Source organism: Drosophila santomea, chromosome X, assembly GCF_016746245.2.
Source record: "Drosophila santomea strain STO CAGO 1482 chromosome X, Prin_Dsan_1.1, whole genome shotgun sequence".
Lineage (NCBI taxonomy): Eukaryota > Metazoa > Arthropoda > Insecta > Diptera > Drosophilidae > Drosophila > Drosophila santomea.
The window spans coordinates 17,602,859-17,614,056 of record NC_053021.2 but is presented as its reverse complement, the minus strand read 5'-3'; the positions used below and the strand labels follow the sequence as shown (position 1 = coordinate 17,614,056).

The 11,198-nt window shown below is 47.5% G+C and overlaps 1 protein-coding gene across 1 annotated transcript; it reads left to right on the top strand.

Annotated features, from left to right (window-relative positions):
* The first annotated feature begins 1,211 nt into the window (after positions 1–1,211).
* On the top strand, positions 1,212–10,004 carry LOC120455756 (cholecystokinin receptor type A). The gene is made up of 5 exons (XM_039642194.1): positions 1,212–2,014; positions 8,212–8,412; positions 8,470–8,760; positions 8,991–9,177; positions 9,251–10,004. The coding sequence occupies exons 1-5, from the start codon at positions 1,432–1,434 to the stop codon at positions 9,756–9,758; spliced, it is 1,770 nt and encodes a 589-aa protein (XP_039498128.1). The 5' UTR covers positions 1,212–1,431; the 3' UTR covers positions 9,759–10,004.
* The last annotated feature ends 1,194 nt before the right edge of the window (positions 10,005–11,198 follow it).

Genomic DNA, 11,198 nt, shown 5'->3' with positions numbered 1-11,198 from the left:
GAGCGAACGAGCGAGAGAGAGAGAGAGAGGGAGGGAGAGAGAGAGCGCAAACTGCGACGATGTCGCCGCATTTGGCTTTATTTTCAGTTTCATTTTCAGTGCAGGCATTTTCAGGAACACCCAAAAAAGCCAGATGTTGGCTAGTCTTTCGATCGTACACCGCGAGAAAATTGGGCGTGCTTTGATGTCGCAAAGAAGTTTTATCATTGTTTACCTTAACAAAATCGCATTTACATTGCTCACATTACGAGTGCAGAAACCAAGTCTGGGCCAGAGCTTTAGCTGGATAATCTGGGAATCTGGAAAGAATGCGATCTCCTCGAATCCCGTTTCCTGGAGTACAGCCAACTATTCGATAAGCTTCACTGCTCCCAAGATTACGATGCCATTAAGGGCAGATTGTATTTTCACACCACCCTGAATCCAAAAATCCATGCAATCCTGGAGTGCAATTAACGGGGACCACCGACTCATCAGTGTGACTCTGTACCATGCTCTTAAACCTGAACCACGTTCTCCAGGAGATCAAACTCAGTGCAGTGCTCCTCTTTTTCGATGGCATGGTGGCTTTCTAGCTTGTGCTCTTGAATCTTGGAGTATGACACCCCCAATTTCCGATTTGCTTCACCGCGGACGATCACATGCCCTTCCAATGGTAGCTTCTGCTACAGGTGCTAATCGGAAACGTTATATACCCAACATATATACCTGAAAATATGGCTAGATGAGCACTGATCACGGCCAGCTTGTCGGCTGGGAATGCGTCCATGGAATTGGCGCAGAACATTTGTGCAAATACATAACGAGCCGAGATTGTTTTCTCGGGCACTCAAGTGCCGTAGGAATGCGGCTGATTTGATGATTTGCGTGGTGCATGTGGCATGTGGCATGTGGCGTGTGGCGTGGGCCGAGCAGATGCTGAAGACGCCGCCAGCAGACGCCGAGGAGGATGCAGTGCTCCGTTAAGTGGTCACAATTGGGAAGGGAACGGAACAGAACATTCTCCGCGCGCAACATGAAAGTTGCCCGGCAACAAGGCTGCCCCGACAGCAGGCAGCATGCTGCTGGCCACATGTTGCCGTGGTGAGTTTGCGCCATTCGGCATCGCCCACGCAACATGTTGCGGCAGCTGACCCACCGGAGCGTAGGTGTTGTCCTCGTCCGACAGTCGTCAGTTGCCCACGACGCGTTACCCGCAACGGTAGCAGGCGAGCCCTCTCCTGGCAGCCATAGCCGCCAACTCGTGTGCTCGGAGCACCCACCGAGTTCCCTATCGAAATCCTCGCCAGCCTGCGCGCAAGCGTCGCCGTTTCAACTGCAATTGATTAAAGTTATATACTCGTATATATATTTTTTTTGGTGCCCAAAAAAAGGGGACATGTCCGGCGGTGGTGACCAGTGATAGCCACAAATCACCCGGTTGTCACCGGGATGTTCAGCTACGAGGAGGGGAATGCCGAACGGGCGTCCATGGCTGCAGCGGCTGCCTATCGGGCACTGCTCGACTACTATGCCAATGCGCCCAGTGCGGCGGGTCACATAGTGTCGCTCAACGTGGGCCCATACAATGGAACTGGCCACGGAGGCAGTGCCTCCTTGGCGGGCGACAATGCGACAACCAGCTATGCCGACTACATGGACACCGAGCCGAGTGACTTGGTCACCGAAATGGCCTTCGCCCTGGGCACCAGTTCCAGTCCAAGTCCCAGTACCGCTACCGCTTCCAGCTCCAGCTCCAGCTCCAGCTCCAGTAGTAGTTCCACTGGCATGCCCGTGTGGCTGATACCCAGCTACAGCATAATCCTGCTGTTCGCCGTGCTGGGCAACCTGCTGGTCATCTCGACGCTGGTGCAGAACCGCCGGATGCGGACCATAACCAACGTGTTCCTGCTCAACCTGGCCATATCGGACATGCTGCTGGGCGTGCTCTGCATGCCCGTCACCCTGGTGGGCACCCTGCTGCGCAACTTCATCTTCGGCGAGTTCCTCTGCAAGCTCTTCCAGTTCTCCCAAGGTGAGTTCACTCCACTCACAACCACTAAATGTCTAAATGTCTGGCTTATTTAACGACCTGTCGTCCCACTGGAGCTGCGTTCTCTGGCATTATAAGTAACCGCCTAATATTAGCTTAGCTGGCCCAATTCCCCCACCTTTTGCAGTCTTCAATTAGCTGGAATTACAAATACATAAGTTGAGGAGCCCTATTTATGGCGCATGTGAGTGGGGGCCACACGGGTTCATAGTTTCCTGGGTTGCTACGTTCCTACGTTCCTTGGTTCCTAGGTTCCTGGCTTTTGAGGTTCCTTGGTGGGGCATTAAAATAATTTTTTACGATTATCGTCGCATGTGGATCGTTTTATTGGCCCTGTCATGCGGGGGCGCAGAACAACAAGTTGTGTTAAACGTGGGCATATATTAACCTGGCTTCCGTCTCCTCCTAGTTACCCCTTTATTTCCATATCCATATACCTGTGCGTGTCTCCTTTTCCACGAACAAAAACCACTCAGCAGCTGTCCTAGAAAAATGGAAATTAAAATCACAATATTGGCCCATGTTATTGACAGAGTGTGCGCCATTGTCTGTCGTCAGGATACGAATACAGGATACAGGATACATAATACAGGATACCGCGTATCCTTAAGAGTCCCATGGCCAGCACATAACTTCAAATCAAGCGCTTTGGCAGGACAACAGTTGGACGTGATTAAATAGACATTTGTTGGCGCTACTTTTGGGTTGGCCACGGATAATTATGTGGGTTTTGCTGGAGGAAAACTGGCGGTGCGTTCGTTCGTTCTTTATGTTTATGTGAAATGGCGCATTAGCAACGGACTGTAAATTCACATTTTTAGGATTTCGGTAACTGTTGTCCATTGCGTCATGTGGCAAGTCGCGCGTAATCCCCCCGCAGTTCGTTCCTGGCAGAGGTAAGCCCCATCTTAATGGCATGCTGTGGATCTCGGATGGCAAAGGGAGGCGCTACAATGCTGTCGCTCTGAAAGCAAACGCAAATGCGTAGCATACTTCGCTGCGCAATTTAAAGCGGCTGTGTGCACTAGCACTGCATACTTTTGGCCCCAATCCCCAAGTCCCCATTCCCCCATTCCCCCATGCCCCACCGCAACAGTCAAACTGGCGAATTAAATAACCATTTCAATTGGCACCGCACAGCGTCCAGCGGAGGAGGCGTACCAGGAGGCGGGTTGAGGCTAGAATGTAGCTGCTCCCGGTGGCAGGTACAAGCGTCACGCACCTGGGGAACATGCAACATGCAGCACAGCATGCACAGCATGTGACATGGCCCACGGGTGGATGGGAATGTGGATGAGGAGGCGGATGGATGAGCGGATGATTGAGGAGGTGGATGAGAAGGTGGATGAGCGGATGGATGTGGATTTGGCGGGGTTTTGCTATTACAGGGGGAGCAGCGCAAACGCGGTCACAGTCTCCTCCTCCTTCTCATCCTCATCCTGCTCCTCATCCTCATCCTGCTCCTAATGGCGCCTGCTGATGCCCGTGGGAAATGTGGAGCACGGACACTAAGAAAACAAGAGGGCCGGAGTCATTGAAGCGCAAACGGTGTGTGTACAGTGTGTGTACGATGTGTGTGCAATGTGTGTACGGTGTGTGTGTGTGTGTCCACCGGAGCTCCGCGGAGGACGGATTTTTTTCAAGCCCGGTTGCCAGGTGGTCAAGAGGCGCTTCTTGGCTTCGGCGTTCCAATGGCTTCTATATTCGTTCTTAAACGTTTACTTAAGGATCTCTAAAAATGTCGTGCTGAATTGCATTTTCATCGTTAGGTAATCAAGGATTTATTTTGCCAAACTAAATTATTATGGCTTTAATTAGCTTCAAAAATAAATATATAAACGTGTTTTTAAATTAGCTCTATCGAAATCCATAGTTGTAAGCTGATGTTTTTATGTTTTTTCCTTTAATCGGTTGTAATGTGTCACCATCATTAATCCTGCTAACTTTTGTAACTATAACTTTTTCAAGGCAAAAACTATAACTTTTTTCGAATGCCTTGGTTTTTACCTCATTGATTTGTTGATGTTTTGTTCGACATTTAATATTGTGTTTGCCAAGTTTTTCAGTTGGCAGTTGTCAAAGGCTTTGGGTTCTAAAAGAACTTTAACAAGTTGAAGCTGGACTTTCAGGCAGGAAATCTGGCTGTTTCCAAAGAAGTCGGCTAGGATATATATGGGTTTTTTCGACTTGGTGCTCAAAAGGACCGAATTTCCCCATCTTCCATAACACGCTCAAATTAAATGTTAAGCAAAAAAAATCAAATTCCAACGCAGCATGTTTTGAACATTTTCTCCATAGCATTTGTTGTAATATTTTTTCCATAGCAATTGTTGTAATATTTTTTCCAAAGCATTTGTTGTCCTTGCTGAAGGTTCGTTGTTTTAGGCTGCATAAGCTGCGAAACATGTGTTCAACAGCAGAATTCGGGGCGTTATGTACATATGTGCACATGGTGCGAGGTGCAAAGAGTGTCCTTTTTATGGCCCTACATGGAGTGCCACCTGGTCGCAAAGGGAAACGGGAACAGGGGAGTCCTTGGAGCCATTGGGGTAATGGGGTGCAAGGTGCTGGTCAGAGCCAGTGGAGCACTTTGTGCTGATTAGTTTTTGGCCAGCGGGCGGGATTTTCTCAGTGCTCCTTGGCTAATTGTTGTTCATAAATAGGAGCAAAGAATATTTCCGAGAAAAAAGAAGAAAGAAACTCCCCTTTTGGCCATGGCTGCTGGTGTGGCAGGAAACTTTGTCGCTTTCGAGGGCTTTGTTTTGGTAAAGTTTGCTGCCTTTTGGGATTTGCCACGCATGAAGTTTTTTAATTAATGCACATTCGGTGCGGCAAAGGCAGCAGCAGCAACTTTCATTTTACCCGCATGCCAACTGCAGCACGTGGCGTGGAAAATGTGAGATCTAAAATCTAAAGTTCGCAATGAAACACTTGAAAACAATATTAATATCAGTAAGAGAGAGAGAGAGAGCCACGCTCGGCTGAGCCTGCTCCAGACATGTTGGGCTCTATGTCCCATCCCATGCCACTGGATGATATGAAAGCTTAGCCAAGTTGGGCGCCCATCCACCAAGGCATCTATCCACCTGGCCACCTTGGAGTACTTAATTCGATAAAAAGCTACTTTGTTTCTTTTGCAACTTAAATAGAATGTCTGGGCAAACTCTGATTTCGTTTCCCGTCAAACTTTGCCATTGGCTTCAGGATTTCGAGTGGATACTCCACTTCCCATTCCATACTATGTATGTACATCGCGTGTGGAACGAATGCATTTGCTGGCCGGAATCATTGAGTTTAAAAGACTTTCGCCCCGAAAAGTTGCTTGTTTCCTTTGATATTGTATTCTAGGGAAATGGAAATGTATACCTTTTCATTTAAAATCGAGTCATTTAAAGGGCAAGATCCACTCGCTGGTCATGTCAACCCAACTCCCAACTCCAAACTCGAGAGTATTTTTCCGCCCTGTCACTTTGCCGTCAGCGACCGCATCTGATTGTCAGTCACTCGAGATGATGATGCCCAACTAATTTTGGGAACTTGGAACCCCAGCCGCAAGAACAAATTACCCAGCATTTCTAATATCGGGCGCAATTTTGGCCAGGTTTCCGTGCAGCACATCCTGTCCCACATTCCCCGTCCGGACAATATGTTCCATCATCTGCGAGGAGCACTCAATCTGCTTAGTCGAGCGACAGGGCGACAGGCTACAGGAACCTGGATCGCCTGCAGCTGTAATCACAGGTCCAAGGACCTCACCAAGGAGCAAGGACCAAGTTCCAAGTTCCTCATAAAGCGACAGGCACGCAAGCGTTCTCTTACACTTTGAGGCTGGTCAAAACACATTTTTGTGGTCTTTTTGCCACTTGTACACCTAAAGAAATTAGCCAAGTGTCATATTTCGAAACAGAAACTGCCCGAGTGGCACACATACCGCAACACAGCTGTCAACATTTTCCATTTTGAATCAAAAACTTTATGCTATAAATATATTCCAAAAAAAACCCTTTATATTTCGCTTAAAAGTTGCTGCTTCTATCGAACTTTTTTCTTAAGCCGCTGAGCTATGCAAACTGAAAGTCCAAGAAGTAAATTTTGTGTCCCAAACATTCAAACATTTTTCTCGAGCTCTTTTCTAGAGACAAAAGACTTAAGTGACTCCATAAGCTTAGGAAGTTGAATTTAAAGGTACTATCAGCATTTTACGCAACTCACTGCCACGTTGGTCAATTAAAATGGCTTTGTTAAAGGAATCTCTCGACCAAATTCAATGGGAAGTGACCTTATTTCTTTTTGCTGAGTGTGCTCGTTTTTTTATTTGCGGCAATCAAATTTTATCACCCAACTGACGCTTATAAATTCCGGCCTGTCAGAGTCGCATATTTATGCGGGGCTCGAGGACTGCGTGTCGTATGCGTAATATGCTCAACACGTCTGCCTTTCCCCCACACACCCCAAAAGCATCCTTGCTCATGTCCTTTTGCTGGCCTCAAAGGCGTGCTGCTGCCCACTCTGCGCACAAATCAAATTCAATCAGTTGCCAAAAGAAAAACATCTTGGGCGTGCAGAAAGGGGGGTGTGGCGGCATCGAATTCAATTTGGGTTCGTCATTTGCCGCCGACGCCGACGCCGCCGCCTTATTTGCCGTCAGTTTTGCATTTGCCAATTGAATTACGCACCGTGGACGCCAAAGGGGCGTAAATATATATATATATATATACATATATAGCATGTATATAGCATGTAGTATGCAAAGTATGTGGCGGATTGTATTGGCATCTCGAAATGATTTAGTTGTCAAGACTCAGTGCGCGAATCAATCAAACTGCTTAGCCGAAAAGCCTTAAAGTTAAGCGCGCGAGAAACCAAATGCAAATGGAAATGGCAATCGCAATGGAAATGGATGGAAATGCTGTTTGTTTTAAGTTTAAGCGCACATATGCTAGTATTTCTGGCTTAGAGCATCGCATCGCATCGCACACCGCCGTCAATCAAAAGTAAACTTCAATTTCAGGGGGTTAACTCAGCAAAACGCGACTCTGAGGGCGAGACAAATGTGACAATGCAGCTGAAAGACACTGAAATACCAGCCACATTAGGGTGGACCTTGTTTGCTTTAATGGGCTGACCTCGACTGAGCAGGTGGATGCTATTAATCTTCATAACTAGTCTTAGTTTGCACGCCTAATTAAAATATAAAGTAAACAAGTGTGCATGCAAAATGTAATACAATACTATGCAACTGAAGCGCAAGCCACATTAGGGTGGACCTTGGTTGGCTGTGTGGACTGTTGCAAGTGCTTATAAAAACAAATTTTAATTTCAAAGCGAACTTGATACGGGCTGTCTTCATTACTCATTCCTTGATGCAATTTCATTCTTTTTTTTTAATTCCTTGCTGTTGAATATGAAACGTATATTAAAGGTATATTAGCAAATATATCTGCAAAACCATAAATGCAAACAGAACAATTTCGGAATATTAATAATTGAAGGCATAGACCGTACAGCTTATTGCATTGAAGTCTAAACTGCAGTCTTTATGAACAAATTTATCATCTTCACTGATAATTCATAACATATTTGCTAAGGAGACAAAATCGATGCATAACATAGAAAATATTTACCTTGTTAACTCCGCTGAAATGGCTCAATTTTCCAATTGAAACTTATTTGCCGTGCACAAGCCGATATCCAATATGTCCTTACTATCCACTTGCATATGGCACCGCAGTTGTGTGCTTGTTAACCATCGATACTCCTGCAGGACGAAATTGCAGCCGAGGGAATTCGAATGGCGGAAAGCAAATTGCTTTACAATGTGAAGCGAATGCAGCTAACAGGCTCACATGAAATGGAGAGTGGACTGACTGACGACTGACTGGGCAAACGAGAAAAGGAGTGGCTGGGGAATTGTTTAATTGCACTTTCTGCAAATTGCATCGTGGTGTACTGTTTGTCACTATCTACTCGCAAGTAGAAGTGCGAAAGTGCAAGGAGTGCGATAGTTCGTCTGGTTTGTCTGGTCCTAATATGCAAATTGTGTAATTAAAATGCAACGAGTGCGGGCGAAGGACCTTCTAATGAAAGCGATTTGACACGGCGCTAGACAGGAGCTGGGTGTGTCCATGGTGTCCATCGTGTTCAGCTTGTTCTAAGGTTATCCACTTGCCATCTTTTAGCCGCCTCCGTGGCCGTTTCGTCCTGGACCTTGGTGGCCATATCCTGCGAGCGCTACTACGCCATCTGCCATCCGCTGCGCTCGCGATCCTGGCAGACAATCAGCCACGCCTACAAGATCATCGGCTTCATCTGGCTGGGCGGCATCCTCTGCATGACGCCCATAGCGGTCTTCAGTCAATTGATACCCACCAGTCGACCGGGTGAGTGGGATGGGCACCAGTCACCAATCACCAGTCATCTTATTCGATTGGTTACAGGCTACTGCAAGTGCCGCGAGTTTTGGCCCGACCAGGGATACGAGCTCTTCTACAACATCCTGCTGGACTTCCTGCTGCTCGTCCTGCCGCTCCTGGTGCTCTGCGTGGCCTACATCCTCATCACGCGCACCCTCTACGTGGGCATGGCCAAGGACAGCGGCCGCATCCTCCTGCAGCAATCGCTCCCGGTTTCCGCTGCAACAACCGGCGGAAGCGGCGCTCCCAATCCGGGCACCAGTAGCAGCAGTAGCAACTGCATCCTGGTGCTGACCGCCACCGCAGTCTACAATGGTAGGTAACTGCAGGAAATTCCAAGTCGCAACTCTTTAAACGTAGAATATTTACAAGGCTCTTTTAATATTTAAATTGCATAAACATACAAGAAACTTAAATAGCAATTATAATGCTATTATTATTTATCGATTTTTTTTAGTTTAGTTAGCTCAAATCTTTTACTTAGCAGAATAACGTTCCTTGATTTAAATTCATTTGGCTGCTGTTCCATATGCTCTTCCACATAGAAAATAGTAACAACAATAATGGAAATTCAGAGGGATCCGCCGGCGGAGGATCCACTAATATGGCAACGACCACCTTGACAACGAGACCAACGGCTCCAACGGTGATCACCACCACCACGACGACGACGGTGACGCTGGCCAAGAGCTCCTCGCCCAGCATACGCGTCCATGATGCGGCACTTCGCAGGTAGGATTCGTGTCCGCTATCCTCGTGTGCCAAATTCCCTTTCCCACTTCCCTTTGTCCACATCCAAAACCAGGTCCAACGAGGCCAAGACCCTGGAGAGCAAGAAGCGTGTGGTCAAGATGCTGTTCGTCCTGGTGCTGGAGTTCTTCATCTGCTGGACGCCGCTGTACGTGATCAACACGATGGTCATGCTGATTGGACCGGTGGTGTACGAGTATGTGGACTACAAGGCCATCAGTTTCCTCCAGCTGCTGGCCTACTCCTCCAGCTGCTGCAATCCGATCACCTACTGCTTCATGAACGCCAGCTTCCGGCGCGCCTTCGTGGATACCTTCAAGGGTCTGCCCTGGCGACGTGGTGGTGGTGCTGGTGCCGCCGGCGTTGGAGGACTCTCCGCCAGCCAGGCGGGCGCTGGACAAGCGGGTGGTTATGCGAGTGCCAACACCAACATCAGTCTGAATCCCGGCCTAGCCATGGGTATGGGCACCTGGCGGAGTCGCTCGCGTCATGAGTTTCTCAATTCGGTGGTGACCAGCAACAGTGCCGCCGCCGCCGGCGCCGCCAACAGTCCTCAGCTCTAAGCTGTAGAGGATTAGCCCCCCCCCAAAGAAAAGGACCCCTCCCCCATTCCAGGATTCGCCCATAATCAACGAGATGCGGTGTAAATATGTATGATAAGCGAACTGCGGGTGGTTTTTTTTTGAAGTAAGGAATATATGGATTTTTTTTACCTACTTGTGATTATGATCGTACTCGTAAAATAACGTAAAATAACGTAAAATAACTCAGACGCTAGTCTATTGGTGTTTCAATTGAACTTCCTAAGGTTGCTGCAAATAAACAGAGTAAAACTTAACTTAATCCTCTTCCCCGAACGTTTTAATAGTGGAAATCCCTTTGGGATGGGAGTACCTGGGCATTAAGTGGACCCCGCTCAAAGGGGAGTGCTGGGACTTTTTTTTTTTTTTTTATTTTACTGCCTCTGCTCTCGTTCAGAATTTATGTGGCCCGAGTGGGTATTTTAATTGCAAGCTAGGAGGAGCAGAGCAGCTCCGAAAGGCGACAGTTGAGTGGAGCACAAGCCGCTTATGTCCCAGCTGTGGGACTGGGTACGGGTACGGGTCCAAGTCCGGGTCCAAGTCCATCCGGTTGTCATTATGGAGCTGCAGGGCTCACGGTTCGTCGCCTCGTCGAGTACTCAGTACACAGGGCACAGCAACTGAGTCGACAATTAAGGCCCAAAGCCACCGCAGCCTGGCCAAAAACAGTGGGCCATGATGATTATTTTAAAGTGGAAGTGGAAGTGGAAGTGGAAGTGGGTTTTAGGTGTGAGTGTGGGCAGAAATCCCTTCAGCACTTTGCGCTGCTCAGCTGGAAAGGCCCGAGTGAAGTTTGAAGGACTTAACATCCTCTTCATTTGTGCTGTAATGTTCCCTATTAAATGTTGACATTTCGGTTTTGCAGCTTATCAGCAGCGCAATTACTCATTCAATTAATCAATGAGCAGCAATGAAAGTTCCAGAAAAGCAGCATGGTTGAGTAAGTATACTTATATATATAAGTTTTAGCAGTGCTCAGGTGTTTCCTTTAGCCTCAACTTTCTTGTACCCAAGTTCATTACTTAAATATTGCACTACGTTGTATTATTTACTTTATTTGTTATAATGTTTAGTTTTCATGCGCTTGTTTCGCTTTTAGCAGAATAGAGATTGAGATACGAGATGAACACGTTAATTACTTTAGCATTATGCAGCAGCGTGCCGCAAGAAGTGGCGCTCAATTTTTCATGTCGACAGCCTGGCAGCCACGTTAAGGAATTGGCCCAAAAACAGAGGCCCAGAGTAATGAAGCGGAGCAGAAAGGCAGAAAAGCTGCAATTTGTTTTATTCATGCACATAACTTTGGCTTCGGCTTTGGCAAAAGGCAAATGTGCACTGACAGGCAGTCGGCGAAAGTGCCGTCGTATGCAGAAAAGTCCGCCCGACTCCACCACGCCCATCTGCGCGGGAAATCCCGGATGG

Bases quoted from the DNA above. Each gene is read 5' to 3' on its own strand.
- LOC120455756 (XM_039642194.1), top strand. From the start codon at position 1,432: ATGTTCAGCTACGAGGAGGGGAATGCCGAACGGGCGTCCATGGCTGCA. The intron at 8,413-8,469 runs GTGAGTGGGATG...GATTGGTTACAG, and splicing joins GATACCCACCAGTCGACCGG to GCTACTGCAAGTGCCGCGAG. The intron at 9,178-9,250 runs GTAGGATTCGTG...ATCCAAAACCAG, and splicing joins CATGATGCGGCACTTCGCAG to GTCCAACGAGGCCAAGACCC.